The sequence below is a fragment of the Pelodiscus sinensis genome, chromosome 23 (genome assembly GCF_049634645.1).
Source record: "Pelodiscus sinensis isolate JC-2024 chromosome 23, ASM4963464v1, whole genome shotgun sequence".
Taxonomy (NCBI): Eukaryota; Metazoa; Chordata; order Testudines; family Trionychidae; genus Pelodiscus; species Pelodiscus sinensis.
Window position 1 is genome coordinate 14682517 of NC_134733.1, and position 24003 is coordinate 14706519.

The window sequence follows — 24003 nt, forward strand, 5'->3', positions numbered from 1 at the left end:
TCCTCTGCTATGAAATGAAGGGGCAGATGTCAATAAAGAGACAGAGTTGTCTAGTGGATAGTGGATTGGACTTGGAGTCAGGAGATATGGCTTCTGTTCCTGGACCTGCCATATGATCTCAGTCAAGTCCTGTCCAGTGTTCCCTGTGTGCCTGTGCAGCTGCTCAGAAGAAATTCAGATATTGCCCAGCTGCTTAATACAGCTCCTACAGCTACGTTTTGTTTCTGTTGGTGGTGCACATTCGCACATGCCTCGGTGCACATAAAATTATTCTGCACACGGGTGCAAAAGATTAGAGAGAACATTGATCATGTCTCTCAGTTTCCCTTCTCGCCCTTTGTCTTGTCCATGTAAAACTGAAAGCTCTTTGACCCAGGGCCTGTCTCTTGCTATGCATTTGTACAGCACCCAGCAGAACCGGGGCCTGAAGATGCTCCTGTAATGCAAATAAATACTTAAGCACTTAAATAAGTGGCCAGACTTGCAGAAATACCCAGAAAGTCCCCATTGGCCAAAATGAGACTTGTAGTGTGCTCAACATGTCTGAAAATCAAGTGACTTATTTGGGTGTCTGGATATGATTCGAGAAGCCTAATTATAGCACCTTAAAAAAAAAGACACTTAGCCTTAAAGCACAGGGCACAGCAAGAGAGAAGGGAAGTGGGGGAAGGGAAGGCATGAGTGCTTGAAGTCAGCCTTGCAAAACATTGTGACGAAAACTTATCCCCGGCTCCAAATCTATTTACCCATCTTTTACCACGATGCTGCTGATAAGGACAAAACAAAGGAGATTCTGTCTGTCCTTCCAAAACAAAGCAGTCTCCTCCCTCAGCCAGTAAAATTGTGCAAGGCAGTTCTGCAGATGTTTGCAGAATCCAGCTCCTTCTGAAATGAGGTAGTGCCTTCTAAGTCATTGAGGAAAATGCATGACGACAAGGCAGCCTCTTGAGTCACCCAGCAAACTGGCCTTCAAGTGTGAAAACACATTGTCAGGATATAAACCGTATCTAAAAATCTTTTGTCTCTGTTACTAACAGCCCCTTAGATTAATACGGAGGGAATTATACAAGAATTAATGCAGTGGCATTGTCACGTAGATACTATGCCGTTTAATGCTCCTTACAGCTGTGATTTAGAGAGATGTTTAAGCTAAGGCTGTTAAAATGCTTGTATTTAGGTAAACGTGAAATTGCTGAGCATTTCAGTCATTACACGTTTATACATGGGGCACGTGGGGAGCCATTTCCCCTCCTCCCCCTTGTTGCTGCCTCTGAGGCAGCAGCGCAGATAGAGGCTTCATGTAACAGTCAAGGTCAGCGGATGAGCCAGGCTCATGGGTTAACTGTTTGCACATTCACATCCCTAATTTAAGCACCTGTCTAACTATAAGCACTTGGTCTGGATTCACATGTGTCTCCATTATGCGGTTTGTTTAAATTTTGCAAACCACTTAAAAGAGCCTGGTCGGTTTTCCTTTCCGCCGTTACTCAGTTTCACTTTCTGATTCTTTTGCACTCGCCCAGCACTGTTTGGTTTGGGTTTCCACGACTGCAGAGGAATATTTTAAAACAACGAGATCCAGTTCTCATTGACGTTAAAAATGAAGGGTAAAATCTTCGCTCCACTGAAGTAAATGGGTGTTGACTAGGGTCTGGTGCTCATTTACACTTAGGCTCAAACTGCCTCCATTCGGAAGAGGTTTTGCAAGCTGATTCTCCTTACTTTATAATAAAGCCTCATTCCACTACAAAAGAACCTAACAGTTTGAGCCCAGACTGGTACCTGTTGGGGGATCTCAGATCCTTTTGGAAGGAGGGCACCAAAAGGCAACCAGACGAGGTAATAACAGTAGGTTCTGCTTATGCAGGGGCTGCTGCCGCTGAAAGAGCTGAGCGTGTGTGACACTGAAAAGGCAAAGCGCGCAGAGCCGGAGCAGCATGCCTTCCGCATCACAGGTGAGTGCTGCTTGGTTGGCTGTGGCACGATGAGAGTGAAATGTGAGCTGGCCGTGATGTGGCCGTGCTTTGCAGGAAGCCACAGGGGAAAACGTGCTTCGGAGATAGGGTTTGAACCCTGCAGGGTGTTATCCCTATTATGACCCATATTTAAGAGCCCTTGTTCCCCATAGATCTCTGGGTCCCAGCCAGCCTTAACACCAGACCTCTCCACCTCTGGGCTCTTTCCTTGCTGTTCCGGACATTGGTCTAGAGGGGAGGTTGGTGAGCAAAGATGTGAATTCGGTTCCCAATCCTGTGTGACTATGGAAAAGTACTCAGTCTCTCCACGACCTGGCGTGCCCAGTTTCATCACAACACTGGAATGAGTGTGCTCCCTCTGTCTGTGTGTTTTGCTTCAACCATCAGCTGTTAAGGGCAGGGCCCATTCCCCACTGTGTGTGTGTACAGCACCTTGCACAGTGGGGCACATTGGGACTCCTCTCCTATAGACAACTAACAACCACAGCAATGAGGGATGCTCTTTTAGTCTCAGTCGGTAGCATCAGAACTGCCCTTACAGGACTCGGTAACCATCAACCAGCCTCTCTTCTGCCAAAGTCCCCCTCCCTTTTTGAATTTTCTTTTGAGTCATCTGGCATGATAAAAGCCTTCCTGGGAGAACAACCTGTCTGCACGGCAGCTGGAAGTTCACTGGGGCTTAGTCATTGTTGAATGACAGCAATCCAGAGCCACCCAGAATGGTAGCTAAAGTGTGAGGTAGGCAGAGGTAACTAAAAGCCCTAGAAAGAGACAGTCTAGTAACACCCATTTGTGCCTCGTGCCTGGGGTCTGCGGGCTCAGGTGACCCATGTTAGAAAATGAGTCAGAGAATAACCCCACCGGAAAGAATTATTTTTTACCTAATTCAAAGGGCTGTAGCTGCTAGAACCTGCAACTGCTTCTCGGCCTCCCCAAGAGACTGCTGAGCTGTAACTGTGTTCTAGTACAACAGGCCAGCTCAGCTCCCAGAGCCCCTCTGGCCAGCTCTGTTGGGGGCTGGGATCTGCACAGGTGACATCCCCAATAGGGAGGGGCACATAGGTGGCGACTTCTGTTCTGGCTGGGGGGGAGCCTCAATCCACCCCACTTCACCCCTTAACCCAAGCCTCTGACCCCTCCCTGCCTCTTTCCACGCCCACCCTGCCTCTCCAACCCCTCAGCTTGCACTGTTCCGTTCCTCCTCCTCCCCCCTGGAGCCTCCGAATGTCAGGAAACTCCTGTTGGCAGCAGGGAGGCAGCGCTGGGAGGGAGGGGGGAGTAGATGAGTGGGAAGGGGCAGCTGGGCTGCTGGGGAGGGGGTGCTGAGCACCCGCTAATTCGTCTCGGTGCATGTGTCCACCTCGGAGCACCATGGGGTCGGTGCCTGTGGAGGGATGGACTCGTTCAGCCGGATTTCAAACGCTCATGGGAAGCAAGACAAGCTTTGTGAGGCTGTTGAGGAAAGGGGGTTGGCGAAGCAAGCAGGAGGGAGAGGGATAAAGATACAGACCTTGAATCCAGTGCCCACGGCGCCTGGCCGCTGGCCCAGCCCACGAGCACAGATGGGGACTGTGGTCTCCCAGGTGTGGAGCAAGGCTGCTCTTTCATGTTTGGCTCTCCTTGGTCAATGCGACAGGCCTTTGGGGAGAGGCCACAATGAGAGCTCCCACTGCAGGGGAAAGACCAGTCACTGCTTGCAACCTAAGAAACAGCCACTGAGGTTTGCAAAAATGGCCTCGCCTCAGAGGCTGCCCGATCCTGAATGGCAAGCCAGGCTATCCTGGGAACTCTTTGGTGGGTCACAGCCTTGTGGCTGAGCATTAGCCGAGCGGTGCAGTCTCTTCCCCTGCCAGGCCTGCTGCTGATGAGGACAAAAGGGCAATTGGTCTGGACCCTTTAAATCGCTGCTGGAGCCCCGGGCAGCGTGCTCCGGGTGGCTCTGAGGGCTGGCTGGGGGGATAGGCTGGTGCAGCTCCTGGCAGTGCTGAGATTGGGCTGCTCCAGCCCCGCCCCTTCCACTCAAGGCTCCACCTCCCCCGGGAGTGCAGAGGTGCTCCCTCCCACCTTGTCTAGGGGCCCAGCAATTCTGTTGCCCCCTCCATTCCCCATCCATTGCCAGTGACCAAGTTCTCAGGTAGCCATTCATCTGCATGTGCAGCAAACCTCCATATCTGCTCCATTTGGGACTGGCATGAATCTGTCTACACAGCGAGCGGCAACCCACAGGAGCGAGGCTCAAAGCCCAGGGCAACAGATTCCATCTCTGTGGTGACAAAAATAACTGTGCAGATGTTGCTATAGGGCCAGGGGTGGGGGTAAAGAGGGGAGTGGGGGTTTCCGAGCTAGCGGGCCAGCCTATGCCGCGATGTCTACACCGCTGCTTTTAGTGCTGCCGCTCAAGCCCCGCTGCAACCGAGTCCGGTGGCCCAGGTTCTGAGACTCGTGGCTGTGGGCTGCCACGGTCTGTGTAGACGTGTCCCGTGAGATGTTTCAACCACATGAAGATATGCAGTCCTCCAGAGAGTCAGATCAAAGACGTTGCATTAAGCCTGAACGTAAATTACAGGTAGGAATTTTACTGCATGTTAAGCAATAATATATTGCACTAAGCCAACCATAGGGTTAGACAGCTGGTGAGACCACTGGTCATCCTGCTGCTGGGGTGGGCCTTTGATCGAGCCCACAAAGTCTTAAAAGGATCCTGTTGCTGGAAGTTGAAATTAGACAAATCCAGACGAGGAAGGAAGCACAAGTCTTTAGCTGTGAGGGTAATAAGCCACTGGAACAGTTTAGCAAGTGCTAGGGTGGATTCTCCATCGCAGGCAATCTTTGAACCAAGATGGGCTGTGTTTCTAAAAGATCCGCTCTGGGTCAAACAGGAGTTAATTCATCACAGTGTTTCCTCCTGGCCTTAGAATCTATGAATCATTAATCATTGTTGCTCCCTCGGTCTGTTTTTTTTTAATTCACCTGTGGTCTCTCATCTTGTTTTTGGACTATAAGCTCTGTAGGTCAGGGCCCTTCTCTCTGTTCTGAGTTTGCCCAGTGCCTTTCACATAGCGATTCCTAACCATTACCATAGCATAAATACATGGAGAGGGGCTGGGGACAGGAAGAAATACTGATACTTAGTGCTTTGAAAATGGAAAGAGCTGTACTAGCATGCTCCCAGGAATCCTCACCTCCTTCTGTGAGGCCATTAAGCATTGACCCCCTTCTAGAGATGGAGAAACTGAGGCACAGAAGGGCTAACCAACATGCCCACGGTCACACAGGGAGTCAGTGGCAAAGGTGGTTCTCGACTCTGAGTCCAGATGTTTTAGTCACAAGACCATCCCCTTATGAAAGCCAGTGACTTTGACAGGGTCCTATGAATTCCTGTGCAATTCTGCACCCTCTGCAGCTGCTAGCAACTGGATAAATATTGGTATCCTCATCAGACCAGTATCCTCATCTGTCTGTCAGGACAGAGCTCTCTGAGGCACTCAGAAACCTGTCAGAGATCAGAGACATGAGAGCATTTCTAAGAACAAAAGGGCTGGCAGCCAGCACTGGCTCCTAACCTCAGCGAAACTTTGTGCAACACCTTGGATCACCCCTGCATCTGATCCTCTCCCTCCTCCCAACCCCCAAATAATTTCCACTCTTGGTTTCTTAGTGCAGCAAGATTTAGTCTGGTAGTACACTTGCCATACTTGGTAAAGCACCCTCCATCCCAATGACTTGCATCATGGCTGCCATGTCAGTGCTGGGGAGAGCTGGAGGATGCTGAGCAGAAGAGAGGAATCTGGTGGCTGGGGAAGGCTCAGAAACTGGATGCACCCTGGGACCCCAGAGCGACTGCGCTCTTGGGGTGCTGGGGAATGCAGAAGGTGACTCCTTGAGTTATCAGCCTCCTCCTTCTCTTCTCTTGTGTCACAGCCTCCCACGTAACCTGTCACAGGCGCTCAGAGCATGTCCAAGGGCTTTAGGCTGAGACATGAATTTCTTGTAGCTTAGCTTAGATGTGGCAGCGTGAAGAGCCTGGACGGGTTTTCCTGGCCAACCTTTGAGAAATAAAAACAAATCAAAGTCAAGGGTCATGCCTTATTGAAGGGAGCAGGGGACCAGGCATCTAGCTAGGTACTCGTGTGGCCCCTATTACCATAGAGTCTGAACATGTCAGGCATTGGAGTATTTATTCTCAGAACACCCTGGGAAGGAGGGCAGTGCTGTTAGCCCCACGTCACAGATTGGGAAACTGAAGCACAGAGACTGAATAACTTGCCGCAAGGTCACACAGAAGGGAATCCAACCTAGAGCCCACGAATCTCATTTCAGCAATAGACCCTCTAGATTCTGTTCCTGTTCCACATCCATTATGTGACACGATTAATATTACAGTAAAGCTCAGAGATCCTAGTCAGATAGAAGCCCCATTGGACTAGTTTCTGTGCAGACTCACGTAAGAAAGAGGCAGAACCTTCCCGAAAGAACTTAGGGTGTGTCTAGACTACATGCCTCCTTCGACGGAGGCATGTAGATTAGCGAGATCGGAAGAGGGAAATGAAGCCGCGATTAAAATAATCGCGGCTTCATTTAAATTTAAATGGCTGCCCCGATCTGCCGATCAGCTGTTTGTCGGCAGATCGGGGGAGTCTGGACGCGATGCCCCGACAAAGAAGCCTTTCTTCATCGACACAGGTAAACCTGGTTTCACGAGGCTTACCTGTGCCGATGAAGAAAGGCTTCTTTGTCGGGGCATCGCGTCCAGACTCCCCCGATCTGCCGACAAACAGCTGATTGGCAGATCGGGGCAGCCATTTAAATTTAAATGAAGCCGCGATTATTTTAATCGCGGCTTCATTTCCCTCTTCCGATCTCGCTAATCTACATGCCTCCGTCGAAGGAGGCATGTAGTCTAGACACACCCTTACAGTCTAAAGGAGCATGTCACTTAACTGCTCTGGGACTTAATTTTCGTACCTGTACAATGGACATAGGAGGACTTTTCTTGCTTTACAGGAGTGTTGAGAGGCTTAATTAATAAACAACTGTAAAACAAGTCTAAGATTCTAAGATGAAAGGTTCAACGGAAGGGCAAAGTAGCACTCTGTGGCTGGTGATTTTTCATGATGGCATGCTGTGATTTCGCTTATCTGAATGAGCCCCAGCCTGCAGTCACTACAACCAGAATGTTACTTATTTGGCATCTCATACAGTTTTAATGAAAGGCTTCTAGTTAATTATTAATGCTGGTGTACATTACACAGCCCGCCGGAAACAGGTTATTTACGTCACTAGGGTGTTATCCTAGTGACTAGTAAGAGATGCGAGAGATTTTTGGTCTGCACACTAAGCAAAGGAAAACTGGAAATACTAAAATCAACAGTGGCCAGTGTCATTTCATACAGCAAGGCTGGGTCTGAGAGCAGTTAGAAATCGTCCCGCACAAAATGTATTTGGCAGTGCAGCAGGGGCATGGCCACGGGTGGACCTGGGCCCACACCTACAGGCCCACCCGCTCCCAGCTCTGCCTCTGCTCCCACTGGGCCAGGGGAGTGAGGTCGGGGGCTAGTTCTGCTCTGCTCACCCAGCGCTCCTGAAAGGGAGCAAAGTCAAGGCCTTGCAAGCCTCCATGCCCTGATCCTGCCCCCTCCCCCCCCATCTGGAGTGAAGGGGAAGTGGGGCAAGCCCCAGTGCCCTGATCTGCTCCCTGCCGAGAGCACCTGGACAAGCCCTGGCACGCCCACCCCTTCCATAGCAGGAGTGCCCTGCAAGTGGAGTAAGGGGGTGTGCACAAAGTGGGTGGGGGTGCAGGGCACATATTTTTCTGGAGGCTCCCATTTTATTGTGGCCCTGGCCAGAGCATCGATCCCTCCACCTCTACAAGGCCAGCTGGGGGGAGAGGAATGGCCCCATTGTTCCTACACCCCACCAGTCATTTCCCACCCACCCAAAATCAGGGGCAAGGCCCATCCACTTGCCCGTTCTGGCTACGCCACAGTAACACAGTAAGCAAATAGCTTTGTGGCCTCCTGCAGGTTTTGGGAATTAACAACAAAAAACTAAAAGTGTCAAATACATATCAAATGGGTTAAAAGTAGTACGCTATTTGGGGAAGCAGTACAAAAAAGTGTAAAATGTCAGAAATAAACACACTTTTTTGATTAGCCAAATCTTAAATTTGCTTTTGTCAGAAATTGAAACATTGCTCACACTTATGGAGGGTTTTCAAACATTCAGAAGTGAACAGTGAAAATTTGCCACAGCAGAGGTAATCCCAACTGCTTTTCTTAAAGGAATGCTTAAAAAAAACGATACAAATGTTTATTCTTTTATATGTCATAATTTACATAGAAAAGAATGTTAAAAATTGGACCCACTTTGCAACCCAAACACAGCAGCAATGTAGCTAGGGCATGAGAAATGGACAAGATAAAGGACTAGAAACGAAAGGGAGAAGGAACAGGCTATTTTCACATCTGATTCCAAGCTGTAAGTGGTGCACCGTGATTGAAAAAAACAACAGGGCAATTTTAAAAACACTTTTCTGGCTGGATTTTTGTAACACATCAACATTTCTAGCCATCTCAAGTTTCGTAAAAGCTCATAATTAGGTCCCTGCATTTGGGATCTAATTCTACCCGACAGAGCCCCTTTAAGAGCCACATTCAACTATTTTAGCAGGCTGGGAAAACCTGGGAGAACTCTCTCACATCTCTCCCAGCTCAATGGGCAAGTGTGACATCATCAGAACAAACTCTCTCATTGGCTGAGCACAGTGCACTATTGCCTAGCAACCAGGGAGAGCTGATTAACGCTTGCAGCACCATGGTAGCGCTTAGCATTCTTCGATATATGCTCAGATCATCTTCTGCCTTGTGTCCCTAGGTCCCCTGCTGAACCCCCTTATTGTGTATTGCCCCAGCGAGTCGGAGCTCAAGCGATGGCTTTATCATCTGGAGAAACAGATCCAACTCAGTGGAGGAAACCTGGATGGGTCTCTCCCATATCAGGTTAGTGCCATGGGCCGTGGGGACCTGGCTGGGAACCAGATGATCTATTTGTTTTTTAAAGCAATGCATGACGTTTTTCCTCATTCACTGATCCGAGAGTGAACTATTCAGGAGAGAAGTAAGAGGTGCATTTCTACTGTAGACTGCTCAGCTTTCCTTGTCTGGGATCCACATGCTTTTTGAGTCAGTTGTTCTCAACTTTCTACATACCATGGCACTGTGGTTTATTCCTGATATCTGGGGACCCAGGTTAAGCAGCTGATTGCTTCACTAGGGGTTGGGAGCATCTCCAATCAAGCCCTCTCAGCGGTCCAGAGGGACCCAGGCCACTTCCAGCTTTAGAGGCCCTGAGCCATAATAAAAATAAAAAATGACGGCACTGATCCAGCACCAGCCACTTGTAGTGGTTTGTTTATATAATCAGCTGATCTGAGAGGACACATTCATCACAGTCTGATCTTGTGCCATCAGAACCGATGTATTTTTATTCATATTAATGAACATTTTAAACTCTTTTTAGTATGACAAAATCTGTGTCGGTTAACCAAAGAAATGACATCTTATCCCAAATCTTTTTTACTTCCATGTGCAGCTCTGAGCTGAGCGAGCGAGCCACATTTTGGTCCAAGAAGGATGCACATAAAAAAAATTGTGAAACTCATCAAAGGCCAAAACATTAACAAGTGTCCAGATTTGAGGCCCCCTTTGAGTTTGAGGCCCAGGTCGAATGAACCTCCTCCTCCTCCCTCTCTCTCCCCCCACACACATATTGGCCCTGTCTCCAATTCCCTCCCCAGATGCAACCACTAGTGAGCAATTCTCTTGGCTGGTGTAAAGGATTCATTGCAAGTTGCTAAGGCCGCTGAGAGGCCGAGCCCCCAATCTTCACTTGTGGTTCTAATCTCATTCTCCATGGGCCAGCAGGAGCTGGCAGCACAGGGGAAGGAGGAGGGAAAGGAAAGTGCCGTGCCTCACTCAGTAGCAAACCCTTCTGGTATTCTGGAGTAGTAGAAGAGAATATTGGCTTGGAATGGTGATGATAGATGATAACTTTGCCCTGATATGGCACCTTCCATTTAAGGCTTTTCAGGCACCCTGCACACATTTAATTAAGCCCCTCAACTCCCTTCTGAGGCAGGTGGTTATTCTCCTCGCCATTTCACAGAGGGGCAAGCCGGGGCACCAAGAGGGTTAGGTAACTCTCCCAAGGTCACACAGTCAAGTAGTGGCAGAGTTAGGGATGGCACCCAGGAGTCCTGACTCCTGGTTTAACTTATCACTTGTAGCAATCCAGAAAGGAGGGCTAAAGTAGAAGTGGGGGGGAGAAGAAGGGGAGATGGCCCTGCTATCTCAGGGTACGTCTACACTACAGCGCTAGTTCGAACTAACTTAGTTCGAATTAGTTAATTCGAACTAAGCTAGTTCGAACTAACGCATCTAGAACTAAAAACTAGTTCGAACTAGCGTTTTGCTAGTTCGAACTAGTAAGTCCACATTGAGTGGACTCTGAACCGGGCTTAAGGATGGCCGGAAGCAGTGCCGGCAGGGCATAAAAGGAGGACTTAGAGCATGGAGATGCTGTCTCAGGCTAGCCGAGGGCTGCGCTTAAAGGGTCCCGACCCCCACCCCGGACACACAGTTCTAAGGGGTGCCCCGCTTCCAAAGAAGTTCTGGCTTGGAGTGCCCTGAGTGCCCACACTGGGCACATCACACCACTCGGCCATCAGCCCGGCTGCACTTGCCGCAGGCTGCCATCTGGGGAGAGGGAGTAATTGGGGGGCTGCAGGAGAGCTTCCACCCCCAGAAGCCCGCAGAGCCAGCCCAGTCCTCCCCATCGGGGGCTCGTACCCCATTCCTCCCTCACCTCCTTCCACTTACCCTTCCCTAGCCCCTCTTCTTATTGATGTACAAAATAAAGATAACGTTTCTTCCAACATTGACTCTGTCTTTATTGAAAAAAACTGGGGGACACTGGGAAAAGGAGGTGGGAGAGCGGAAGAGAAAGGCTGGGAGAGGGGAGGGCAACTAACATGATCAGGGGTTGGGAACAGGTCCCAGATGAAGAAAGGCTACAGAGACTGGGACTGTTCAGCTTAGAAAAGAGGAGACGGAGTGGGGACAGGATAGAGGTCTCTAAAAGCAGGGGTTGGGTGGAGAGGGTGCATTCAGAAAAGTTCTTCCTGAGTTCCCATAAAGAAGGACTAGAGGACACCAAAGGAAAGGAATGGGTAGCAGGCTTGAAACTAGTAAGAGAAAGTTGTTGTTCTTGACAAAGCAAATAGTTAACCTGCGGAACTCCTTGCTGCAGGAGGCTGTGAAGGCTACAACTAGAACAGAGTTTAAAGGGAAGTGAGATAAAGTGATGGAGGTTGGGTCCATGGAGTCCTATTAGCCAGAGGGTAGGAGTGGTGTCCCTGCCCAAAGTTTGTGGAAGGCTGGAGAGGGATGGCACGAGACAAATGGCTTGGTCATTATCTTCGGTCCATCCCCTCCAGGGTCCCTAGGGTTGGCCGCTGTTGGCAGACAGGCTACTGGGCTAGATGGACCTTTGGTCTGACCCAGTACGGCCATTGTAAGCTCAGGGCTCAGTGTCGGGGGTCTCAGTGGACCCCCTTGATTTTCATGCACACCTGGTCCTGGGTGGCCAGGCTGGCAGCTCTCCTGCCCTAGACGGCCACTTTCCTGTGCCTAGTGCGGAGATCGTGGACGAGGTCCACGATGTCCGCACTAGCCCATGAAGGTGCCCGCCTCTTGCGGTCCAGGGCAAGCTCCCGGGAGCCGCCAGCCTGGTCCCGGCAAGAGGGGGTGGGCTGGGGGGCATCGGGTGGGTGGCTCTGTGCCGTGCCAGGTGCAGGGTCTGCTAGCTGGGTGCTGGCAGGCTTGCACCTGGCACGGGCACCGTAGCCAGCCCGTGCCCCTTTAAGGGGTCCGGGGCCGGGAGGGGGGCATAGAGTTTCCCTGGTGTTGGCCAGAGTGGCCACCAGGGAAACCTGGGGAGGGCTAGCCTCCCACTAGTTCGAACTAAAGGGCTACACAGCCCTTAGTTCGAACTAGCTAGTTCGAACTAGGCGTTAGTCCTCGTAAAATGAGGTTTTCCTAGTTCGAACTAAGCGCTCCGCTAGTTCGATTCAAATTCGAACTAGCGGAGCGCTAGTGTAGCGCATAGGAAAGTTAGTTCGAACTAACGTCCGTTAGTTCGAACTAACTTTCTAGTGTAGACATACCCCCAGTCCTTTCCGAGTGCAAGGGACGCCTTGTTCCATTAGGCTGCAGTCTGAGCTGGGTGATGCTGAGCTGCACTCACAGCCAGATGTCAGGTGTATCTGAGAGAGAAAACACTGGCTGGGTGTTCCCACAACTACCTGTCCAGTCAGAGGATCCTTCCAAGGCCTTAGACACTCTGGGCAAAATCTCCCGTGCGCTGCCAATCCACTGGTTTAGCCACCCTTGTCAGTTTGCTCCCAGCATGAATCATTAGGCCTGGTACAAGGAAGTGCAAGGCAGGAGTTGTCTGACAGGCCAACCACTCACAATTTCCAGTCTGTCTGGAATAGCTGAGCGCCAGGGAGCCACGATTTCCACACCTATCAAACATTTCTCTGCTGATGGAGGAGAGCAGCCCGGCCGCCAGGAGCAGACAGGAAATCAGCTGTCAGGCAGAGCGCTGAGGAGAGAACTTGCCTAACGAGTCCATGAGCTGCGCTGTCAGTCAGGGGTTACTGCACTCTGGGATTTTATTAAGCAGGGACCTATTGTAAAAATAGGCTTTGGAAAGGCATGTAGATTTTTCATCTGGCAGCCCCACTGCTAATCAAGCCTTTTATGTACGAATGGTCATTAATCCTGGGTCTGTAGCAAAGCCCCAGCATGCACATGGAGGCTATGTCTACACTGCACGTTTTTGCAGCAGAAAATATGCTAATGAGGGACTCATTAGCATGAGTTGCAACATCATTAGCATATTTTCTGCCAATTCTTTTTGTGCAAAAAGAAGCAGTGTAGCCGCTTCCATTTTGGGCAAAAATCCCTTTTGCTCAATATCCTTACGCCTCGGAGAGGTGTTTTTGGGGGGGTTTGCGCAAAACAGAAGCGGCTTCACTGCTTCTTTTTGCGCAAAAAGAATTGGCAGAAAATATGCTGATGATGTCACGACTCATGCTAATGCGGGACAAAACTTGCAGTGTAGACAAAGCCGGAAGGAGGACAGAGATGGCACAATGACCAAGGCAGGTATAGATTCCCCAGTCACCTGTGCTAATCATTAGCCTCATAATTAGCATTCATCAGTGTAGCGTGGGCTTGAATGTCCATCCTTCTAGCCCATGACTGTTATTCCCTGCCTCAATGGTCTTTTGTTGGGCTATTGTTATTTATAACTCTTTTGCTAGCGCTGCTGCCAGTGATGTATGTGGCTCTCTCTAAGGGTATGTCTAGACTACATGCCTTTGTCGCCAGAGGCATGTAAATTAGACTACCCGACATAGTCAATGAAGCCAGAATTTAAATATCCCCGGGATCATTAAAATAAAAATGACCGCCGCGCTGTGCCGGCTCAGCTGATCTTCGGCACAGTGTGGCAGTCAAGACGCGGCTCGGTCGACAGGGAACGCTTTTGTCAACCGCTCCTGTAAACCTCGTTTCACGAGGCATAAGGGAACGGTCGACAAAGGCGTTCCCTGTCCATCGATCTGCATCTTGACTGCCGCGCTGTGCCGACGATCAGCTGAGCCGGCACAGTGCGGCGGTCATTTTTATTTTAATGAAGCCGGGGATATTTAAATCCCAGCTTCATTGACTATGTTGAGTAGCCTAATTTACATGCCTCTGGCGACAGAGGCATGTAGTCGAGACATACCCTCAAACAGATGAAATATCTCAAACAAGTAACAGTAGATCTTTAAATACCAGGGCAGAGAGTTGATCTGGGTTTCCTTACTCTTATTTGTTAAGCAGCTTGTCTAATAAGTTCAAGTTCATAGGCAATATGCACACTCCAGGTTCTCTTCTGCCTCCTCCTTATGCTATCGATGCCAACCCATTCCTAGATAGACACACAATCAACTTGCCTGCGGACATGTTTGCATTTTATTTTTGGAGGCCTAGATATAGGAGGCTATCTTCAGTGTGAACTTCAAGTTTCTGTGATACAAGGATCCAAGAAATTTGGGAGACATCTGACCAGTGCGTGTGTTTTAATTTTGGAACTTCCCTTTGGTACACGTCTCTCAGTTTTTGTGTTAGATCTTTAAAAAGGACATGCTAGCAGGTGTGAGCAGTGGAAGAAACCAGGAATGAGCTGCAGTGAGGGAAAAATCTCTAAGGGTGTGTCTATATAGTTTTTATTCTGAAATAACTATGCAAGCGTCTACACAGCAATTCTGTTATTTCGAAATAATTTTGAAATAATTTCGAAATAACAGACGGCTTATTCCGACTTTTGTAAACCTCATTCTATGAAGAATAACACCTATTCCAAAATAGAAATAGCTATTTCGAAATAAGGTGTGTGCAGACGTTCCACTTCTGCTAAGTGATTCCTTCGGGGGCTGTAAATCAAGATAGCACGTCTACATTAGGAAGCCTGCCTCGGACTAATTTTGAGGCTTCCCTTCAGTGTAGACGTGCTATTTCAAAATAAGCTATTTTGAATAACTATTCCGGAATAACTTATTCCGAAATAACTGTGCAGTGTAGGCATAGCCTGAAAGTTCAGAGGTTTGGGTTCAACCTGAATAAACACCTCACCCCTGAATGCTTCTGCATATTTCCCAAGGCTGAAAAGCTTTTGAAGGAGGAGGATAGTTAGGAAATAGGTCTAAAGTCAAGAGCTGTGTTTTCTTCATGACTTTGCTACTGACTCAGTGTGGGGTTCTAGGAAAAACACTTCCAGCACCTTTCTCCCAGGCTGTTTTAGCCCCATTTTGTAGACAAGGAAACCGAGGCAAATTATTATTAATTCTGGGGTAGAACGTTTGTTTTTACACCAGGTTTTTATTCTTTCTTCTTCCAGCTAAGTTTGAACTATACCCAAAAAACAACTTACCTCGTTACTCTCCCACTCCCAGCAATAGTCCAGCAATGCAAATATAATAAATGATGGAGAATAAAACAGTTAATGGAACTTAGACCTTCAAGAACAGTTTAGTTTAGCTTCCAATTGAATCTGGGGAGGGTGGCAGGCAGGGGAGGTGCTCAATGGCTTGAGAAGGCTCTCTCGCGTGAGTAGACTTGTTTTTTCCATTCGTTCCACCTGGTCCTCACGTGCCTGCTCATTGCTCCCCGTTTCCTTAGAGCGACTGGAAGCAGAACTCCTTCAGGAAAGAGGAACTGAGGTGGTCTGTGCAGAATATGCCTGTCCAAGAATGGAGAGGGACCCAACGGGAGTCCCTCGGCGATGTCCTCTGCGTCTCCAAAGTGAAGCTGCAGCATTTGCCTTTCCAGGTAGGACCCTTAATAAACAACTTGCTGTTGCCAGGAAAAAGTGAGTAGATCCAGTCACAGGAAACCAATCCTCTGTCTGTACAATGAGAATCCAACAGGGGGCGCTATTTTCCACAGCCCGCCTCTTCACACCAGCTGGCTCCTCCCATTCACATGCCCTCCTATGTTCATGCTAGTTACTAAACCAAATCTCCCATCGGTACACCCCCTGGCCTTAGCCTTGCAGACCGCGAAGCCCCGTGCATGTTCCCCAGGCTGGCTGTGCCTCTGTGGATCAGCACAAGAGCCAGTGGGCATAACTAGGGAGCAGCACCGGGCCAGGCGAGGTGCCAGGGGTTTGTGATGTGCAGATCCATGATGCGTGCATGTGCGTGTGTGTTGAAAGAAAAGGAAAGCAATAGCTTGAGTCAAATATGAACAGAAACATCAACCCTCCACCCCCAAATTCCCCAGAAGGAAAAGTCATGTGCCCTGGATCCTGCACATCCTTCAGCGTGGGTTTACCTGTGCACGCTCCAGCTGCAGTTGCGCTCAATGGGAGGACCCCCTGTGTAAAGTGAAACGTGTGTAAAGGTTGGCCGGGTCACGAGGGTGAATGTTGGCGCCAGCAGGGATGTTGCCTAGAAGCTGCACTTTTCTAGCTGTTGTAATGTAGAACAATAAAGGCACCTCTAAGTCACTGGCCATGATTCGAAGAGCAAGGAAAGAATGCTCAGGCTCTCGCTGATCTCAGTATGCTAAGGATCAGGCCCGCCCTTAGTTGTTTTCCTCTGCCTCTTTGGATGTTAACTCCCTTCCCCCGGGCTCTCTCAGGAGCAGCATGACAGGCTTTTGATCCTGTACCCGTCCACGCTGGTGATCATCTCTGAAGAGCGCAATGGCCTCTACTTCAAGGTATGTGTGTTTTCAAGTCCTTCCTCACCCCCTACATCCCTTCATTTTAGTTCGCTGAGATCCCATCTCTTTGCTTTCCCCACCCCCGTTCCTGCGGCCAGTAAGCCAACTCTGATGTCGTAAGGGATCCTCCCGTGAGAACCCCCTTGCAAAAGTCCAGGAGGAAGGGAGTTCTCGGTCCGGGTGTTTCGGTGTTTGGGAGGAGGCTGCTGAATGTTTACTTGGGGCTCAGAACTGGATGAGTGGCAGCCCTGCATTCCACGCCAGCTTGAGACACGCCCGGCACGGCCCCTCCGCAGTCTCCCTGCATCTCTGCTGGAGTCTGTGGGCGGGCTCCGTCCTCCTGGCGGAAAGCAGGGGCTGGCACCAGGTGGCCTGTGTGATTTCTCCGGGGCAAGGTGCCCGGAGTTGGCTGGCTGGAGCTGAGCCTGGTAGGTGCGTTGGGTTTGGTTGTTGTCTCCATCCACTATGTTTTAGGCTGACGGGTACCACACAGGGACTCAGTGAAAAGTGAGGGTCTGGAGCAACCTCTGGACCTGCCCATAAAGGCTTGAAAATCTGAGCAGCACCGGGGAATGTCTGTTGGGTTTCCCTAGTGTAGCCAACATCTCATCTCCCGGGGTGGGAGCAAAGCCAGGAGGGCGGCTGGGTGGGTGGCTGCCATTCCAAGCAACGTGCCCTCCACTCCACCCCACCCCTTTCCCCTACGCTCCGCCCTGCCTCTTCCCGTCCCTGCTCTGCCCCGCCTCTTCCCGTCCCCCGCCCCCTTTGCACCCCATCTCCAAATCCCCTTCCCCCAGGCGACGCAAGCTGCGGGATTACTGGGGAGTCTGGCATGGGGTGGCAGCAGGCCCCCTGCACTCAGCTCCTGCATGGGGACGTGGTGCGGGCTGGCGTCAGGTTGCTCTGCTTCCTGCTGCGGTGGTGAAGTGGAGTGAAGCTGGGAGAGGGTGGAGCACGGAGCAGGCTGCTGCGTCGCTTTGCTTGCCCACGGCTCCCGCCGCCACAGTGTGTGTGCGTGTGGGGGGGGAATCCTGCTGCTGGCCACAGGTAGTCCCCAAGGCTGCCCTGAGACCTGTGCATGAGGTTGCAGAATCATAGGATGGTTGGGGTGGCTGCTGGGGGGCACCCCACAGCACGGGGGGAGCTGTCCCGAATTGTCCTAAAGGCAGGACAGCTCTGGCAAAGGCCAAGGCCCCAGGAAATGCCCATCGCTGACATACCATACACAGTCTCTCCGTCTTGGCTCCAGGAGGGGACATGCTTTGGAAGCCAGGAAAGGAATGAGCAGCCGCCTTAGCATCAGCTGTGACTACAGCCAGATGCTTGGTGCCCCCGGGGCTCAGAGGAGAGGGCTAGTGCCGACAAGGGGCTGGGGCGAGGGGAGGAGGAATCCAGCGATAACTCCCCCCTCCCGCCAGATAACGGCTTGTTTGCAAAAGCAACTCAGCGATTTTAGGGTACTCCGCCTAAGGGGCCTGGCTTTCAGAGAGCCTGGGCCACCCGCCAGCTAAGTATAGGGCCTCGGTAAGGCAGGGGTGGGGAACCTCGGGCCTGGGGGCTGGATGCAGCCCCCGGCTTACCTGGATCCGGTCCCCAAGGCTCCGAGGCCCCGGCTCCACAGTGGAGAGCCTGCACTGGCCCCAACTGATTTTTCTGTGGGTCAGTAGCCCCCAACCTGAAAAAGGCTCCCCACCCCTACTGTAAGGGAGCTAAAGTGGGGCTCCTAACATGACTAGTCACTTTGGAAATGTGAGGCCAGTGATAACAGACCCCCTGTTCCCTTTGGCATCCCCTTCCCACGGCGGCCAGGGGTCCGCGTTAGTGGCTGTGCTTTCTGCCGCCGTGATTCATCAGGCTCCTGAGGCGGCAGCGGGAACCACAGACATGTGGAGGCAGGAGAGCCTCCTGCTGAGGCTTCTGCCCTGAGAGCGAAGATCCCGTCTGAGGGGGGTGGGGAAGGAGGCACCAGACACTTTTGATCTTGGACTCCCTGCAGAAAACAGGAATTGTCATTGGTTGGGGGCGGAGGGGCAGATCGGGCCCCCTTGGATGGAGTAGGCTGAGGCTGCCTTCACCTAGCACAGCAGGTTCTGACTCACCTTGATGGGGAAAGGCCCCAGGGCACAGCCCTGGGAATGCAGAAGAGGAGCTGCCAGTGCGGTGCATGGGAGGGAGCCAGCTCAGTGCCAGAGGAGGGGGAGAGGAGCCCCAAATGTCTGAGGCGGCGGACGTAGGAGTCTCATCTTTGCCAGAAGCTGGGAGATGGGACTAAAAGCAGCGCCCAGTGCCCAGAGAGGGGTCAGTGACAGAGAGGTTCCGACGTATCCAGCTCCCGCGGGCTAGCCTCTGTGTTTCAAGCTGCATGTGATCCAGGGCCTGACGGCTCCCCAAAGCCGTGACGATGGCACCCTCTGTCCTCGTGCGACAGGATCCAGCCTGCCCCTGAGAGGAAGGAGTCAGCTGGGGTTGGGGCGCTCGGCAGCTCGTAGCATTAGGCCTGCGCGGCACAGGACTGCAAACAGGAGCTGCTCTTCCCTCCGGGGTAGAGAGCAAAGGGCAAGGCTGCTGACCAAAGCTGAAGCAGCCTCCCAGGAGCCAGGAGCATGTGGCTGGGAGATGGAAGGGGTAATCCTGGGCCTTTTCTCCCCCTCACTTCCAGGCTAGTCCCCTCCCTTGCTCTGGGTGAGTGACCTCCCTCCCTTCTGCTGTTCTGGACTCTCTGCTGGCCGCCAGCCTGAGACAGCACCTGCCAGCTGCCTTTTGGACATGCCCCGGGTTCGGTGCCAGGAGGGGGGCTGTAGAGCGTAGCATTGATGTGCCCTGGCCGAAGCTGCAACCAGCTCTTCTCAGCTGCAGGGCAGATTACTCCAGCGCGGTGGGGCTTTGGAGATGGCCGAGATGGGAATCCCAGGGGGTCCCCACCCACACCCTGAAAGCTGATTTCCTGTACTGGGCTCGCTCACCAGCTGGAATGCCAGGCATTGCGGAGGGCTGGCATTATTTCCCCACATTTGCTCTGGGGCTGTGCTGGCAGGGCGGTGGCAGGGAGCCTTTCCCTGCGTATGAGGGTGTAGAATGTTCCACACCGCAGCAGATTTCCCAGCTGCAAGCTTGCAGTGCGATTACTAATCAGGGTGTGGTGTCTCCAGTCAGACCGAGATGTGCTGGAACAATAAATGTACCAGCACTCTGAGCCCTTTCACCGCACCTTCCATCCCTGCGCCTCGCAGCGCTTCACACGCGCTCATTCACGAACGCCTCACAGGCAGGGAAGTAGCAATTTATTATCCCAGTGGGGAAATTGAGGCACGAAACGGTGACTTGACTTTCCCTGGCACGATCACACACCAAACCAGGACTAGGATCGAGTGTGAGATAGGATCAGACCCGTGGAGATCTAACTCTCAGGCCCCCCCTTTTGCTCTAGTCACGAGATCACCATCCTGTAACGTGGCAAAGAAATACCCCAGGAGATAGTGAATGACTAGTTCTATTACAGAGGCCCTAGGAGCATAGACAGAAGTACCCTGCTAGCCCATGACTCCATTATAACTCTTCTAGCACTGTTCTTCAGCCGACCCCCTTTTTCACATCTGGCCCCTTACTGTGACACCGTATAACAAGGCAAACAGCTGGCACGTTCCCCAAAGCCAGCCATACCCACCAGAGCCAGGTTTGCTGAGGAAAACGAAACACACAAGCCTGCAGTGCCCTTAGCCAGCCTCTCGTACCACTGTAAACTGGCATGTTCATGGGCCGGTTGGAATTCCCACGTGCACCTGCACGTTTTCACGGGTGATTTCCAAACAGTGCACTGTGAACAAACAGTCCTTGATTTCACTAGGGCACAGAGTAAGAACCTGCGGGGACATATCTGAGTTCTGCTTCTTGCATAGTCCCATCCTCTTTACAGCAGCAAGAGGGGCAAATCCAAAGAGGTGTGGAACCTCCCGATCTGGGTTGTATGTTCTGACTGTTACACACTCATTCTGCCCCTGCTATGCATGGCAATTCTATATGCTCCGCGCCTGGTGCAGTGATTTGCTCCAGCATAGAGAAGGTGTAAAATGCTGCTATTCTGGCTTGGGAGCATTTCACATCTACTTTGCACTGCACAAGGCAGCTGACAATCAGGCCAAGAAGCTGTCTGGAAAGAATTGCACACCGGTGAAACTAGCTGGGAAGATCTGACCCTGAAAGAACCAGTGAGGTCTGGAAAATGTTGACCTGCACTGAGCCAAGTGTATGGATACATGGAGCTAAAGCAGTGGTTCGCAAAGGGTGGTCCATGGATCACTAGGGGTACGTGACTGTCTTGCAGGTGGGCCGTGGGCTTGGGGCTGCACACATACCCTGCCCCCGCAGCAGGGAGCCTGCGGTAGTGCTGCAGCCACACACCCTCCCCCCTCACAAGGTTGGCTGTGGGGGGGGACGAGGGTGGGGGAGGGGAGCCCCAAGCCTTGTGGGTTGGATCCAGCTCGTGGGAGGAGTAAGCGGCTCTGCAGGCTGCCGGAACGTAGGGAAATGGCAGTGCAGGAAACCGCTCACCTGGAAGCTTTCCCACTGCTCCCTTTGGCTAGAATCCCAGCCAGCCCACTCCGGCATCCAACCTCCTGGCCAGCCCTCCCCTGCCCTCCGCCTCCCAGCCAGGCCTTGCCCCCTCAACGCACTCCTGCAGCCATCTTCTCATCATGCGTGGTTGGCTGGTGGTCCACGGGAAGGTCTGCGTTGAGCAGGGTGGGTTGCGGGCCAAAAAGCTTGAGAGCCCCTGGGCTACGGATGACTCCTCGGACCTCAGGAGAGCTGCACTACAGATGAGTTTGGCCTTTCCGTCTGGAATCTGCCCATCTCCTGTTTGCTATGTGTCCCTTCCCCAGACTGGTCACTGGGGACATCTGCATGAAACGGGACCTTTGTAAAGCGCTTCTTAATTCCTGGCTCATCTTCCCCACCCGAAGGTCACCAGCCTCTAACACGACTTGGCTGCCATGCAAAATGCCGCTCCCTCACAAACAAGGCTGTGATGACACCAGGCTACAAGTGAGCGGGGCTCTCAAGAAACAAAGATCCTGGACTTTTGCCCGAACGGGAGCAGCACAGTATTTCCGCAAGAAGCACTGATTTTTTACATGAGATTGTCAGTGTTCTTGTGGAAATTCAAGTGGCCAGTGTAGACAGCTGGCAAGTTTTTCCGCCAAAGCATTTGCTTTGGCGGAAAAACTAGCCAGTCTAGACACAGCCATGGAGTAAAGGGAGCTATTGGTGCTTCCCAGGCCGGCCTGTTGTGAGGATTTATGTTTGCAAAGCTGGAAGGTCCTAGGTATTTTATAGTGAATATGCCACTCCCACTGTATCTGATTTATTTGGAAAGACAATCCCTTCAGTGACTCTTAGCGGCACATTGAGGTATATTAACCCTTAAATCCATAACTAGAGATAATGTCTTCATCCATCTTATTCTATTCACCCAACCAACCAAACTGCATCCGGGGCAATATTTGCAATTCACATGGGGAAACCAACCAGAAAGTCGCTTGAATTTAAAACCAGTGGTACAGGGGAAAGCTTGTTTTTCCACAGGTCCAAGCTCAGCAACGCTTTACAAATAATTTACATGGCTTGGGTGGTTAAGCCATATTCACAGTGTTTTTAAAGGCATTTTTTTTGTGCATTATGTACAAATTAATAGGAAAGGCTGGGCTTGTGGCTAAGGTGCAGAGGTCAGACTCAGAAGTTCTGGGTTCAGTTCCTGACTGTGCCATAGACTTTCTGCGTGACCCTGGGCAAGTCACTTAGGGTCAGGTTTTTAAAGGTATTTAGGCACCTGAATACTTTCTGAAACTTTTATGGGCAAAGTTTTTTTAAAACACCAAAGTGATTTAGGCACCTAAATGATTCTCAGTGAGATTAAGGGCTTGTGTACACAAATGGTGGCAAGTTGGGTGTGAATCTACTCTGCCACCATCTACTTGTCCACGTGCACCCTGTGGACATGTGTGAACAGTTAGTTAATGTGCTTTGAGCTAGGCCTGCTTCAAAAAAGGCAAGTAGTCTTGCAGCACCTTAGAGATTATCACAACACGCAGAGATGGTATCATGAGCTTTCGTGGGCACAGCCCACTTCTTGAGATGAAACAAAAGCAAAAAAGGCAAGAGGTTTGTCAGCACTGAAGCGGTGCTGGTGTAGTGTTTCAGTGTAGACAGTACTTACACTGATAAAGTTTCTCCTGTTGGTGCAGATATACCACCTCTCGGAGAGATGGTATGTAGGCTGTCAACAGAAGAATTATTCTGTTGATGTGGTGCTGTCTACACTGGGATTTAGGTTGGCTTAACTCCGCTGCTTAGGGATGCGGATTTTTCACTCGTCTGAACTATGGAGTGGTGCTGACCTAATTTTGAGTCTAGACCAAGCTTAAATCACTGTGCTCTTACAAATTGTTAACACTTGGACCATGGCAGACTAGCTAGGGTAGATTCACACCCTAGCAAGCTGCTAAGACCTAGCTGTGTAGTGCAGGTCTGGGAAACATTTTTCAGCCGGAGCAGAGTAGCCAGGTTGAAATAAGCCGCAGTGTAGGAGCAGCGAGATTGATGAAAGAATTATTCCAGCCACTGAGCTATCGCTTCTCAGAGATGTGGATTAACGACTAACCTCTTCTGTTGATGTAAGACGTGTCAGTGCTACACTGCCAGTGAGAAACAGCCTCCATAGCTGGACGGACAGCCCCCCACACTGCATAGGTCCTGTGTCCTGCTGACGAGCAAGGCCCCCTAAAGTGGGGAGCCCAGGGCAACTGCCCCAAACTGTCCTATGATGGGACAGAATCACCAACTGTTCATCTGGAATTGACCTCCGACTCTCCCTCACTGAATGTTAATCTCCCAGACTACAGTTCATTACACTCACCATAGGTGCCGACGTCCCCTCTAGCCAGGGACCCCCCGCTCTACCCTTAGTGTGTGTAGACAAGCTCTGAGTCACATTTGTAATGGAGACTTAATCACTTAGGTGCTTTTGAAAATGTTGCCCTTAGTTTCTCTCTCCCTCAGTTCTCCATCTGTAAAATGGGGATATTACAGTTTCCTTTCTCCCACGTTGAGCTATCTTGTCTATTTAGACATCTCCACATTGTCTCTCCTTATGTGTGTGTACAGCACAATGGTGATCTACTCCTTGTTGTGGGTTCACATGCTACAATATAGACAAGAACAGCCTGAAATTTAAAAAGCTTCAAGGAAAAATATTGAATGTTCTCCCATTGTGGAATTCTAAGCCTGTTCCTTTTTACAAACAGGGAGAACTGCCACTGAATGCAATACAAGTTCATTTTGAAGAAAAGCAAAAAAGCTCCTTTCTAATAGAAGGTACGTGACTGACACATGCTGGATACTGCATTAACAACAGTCGAACTGATTTACAGAAATCTGATTCAGTCATTTAAAACTTAGGTTCTAAAATAAGAGTTTGCTTCTGAGCTTTTATTTTTATGTAGAAAAGGGGATGGAGTTCCCAAACTTAATATGGGCAGAAATGTTTGCATCAATGGAAACAGACTTGTACCAGTGAAATGTCTGTGCTCAGAAACCGTTTTCTACTACAGCATGAGAGCTAGAAATTGAAAATGGCTTGACACCAAACAAATAGAAAATGAAACTTATCCACCCAATTTTGAACTGTGTGGAATATA

The 24003-nt window shown here is 50.7% G+C and overlaps 1 protein-coding gene across 2 annotated transcripts in view; it reads left to right on the forward strand.

Annotated features, from left to right (window-relative positions):
- The window catches only part of PLEKHN1 (pleckstrin homology domain containing N1), a 53336-nt gene that overhangs the window by 17227 nt on the left and 12106 nt on the right, over positions 1–24003 (forward strand). For both annotated transcript variants that reach the window (XM_075906816.1, XM_075906815.1), the window contains exons 5-9: positions 1868–1955; positions 8850–8974; positions 15266–15415; positions 16229–16309; positions 23611–23680. In XM_075906816.1, coding sequence (XP_075762931.1) covers positions 1868–1955; positions 8850–8974; positions 15266–15415; positions 16229–16309; positions 23611–23680 — 514 coding nt within the window. The remainder of the gene's footprint in view (positions 1–1867; positions 1956–8849; positions 8975–15265; positions 15416–16228; positions 16310–23610; positions 23681–24003) is intronic.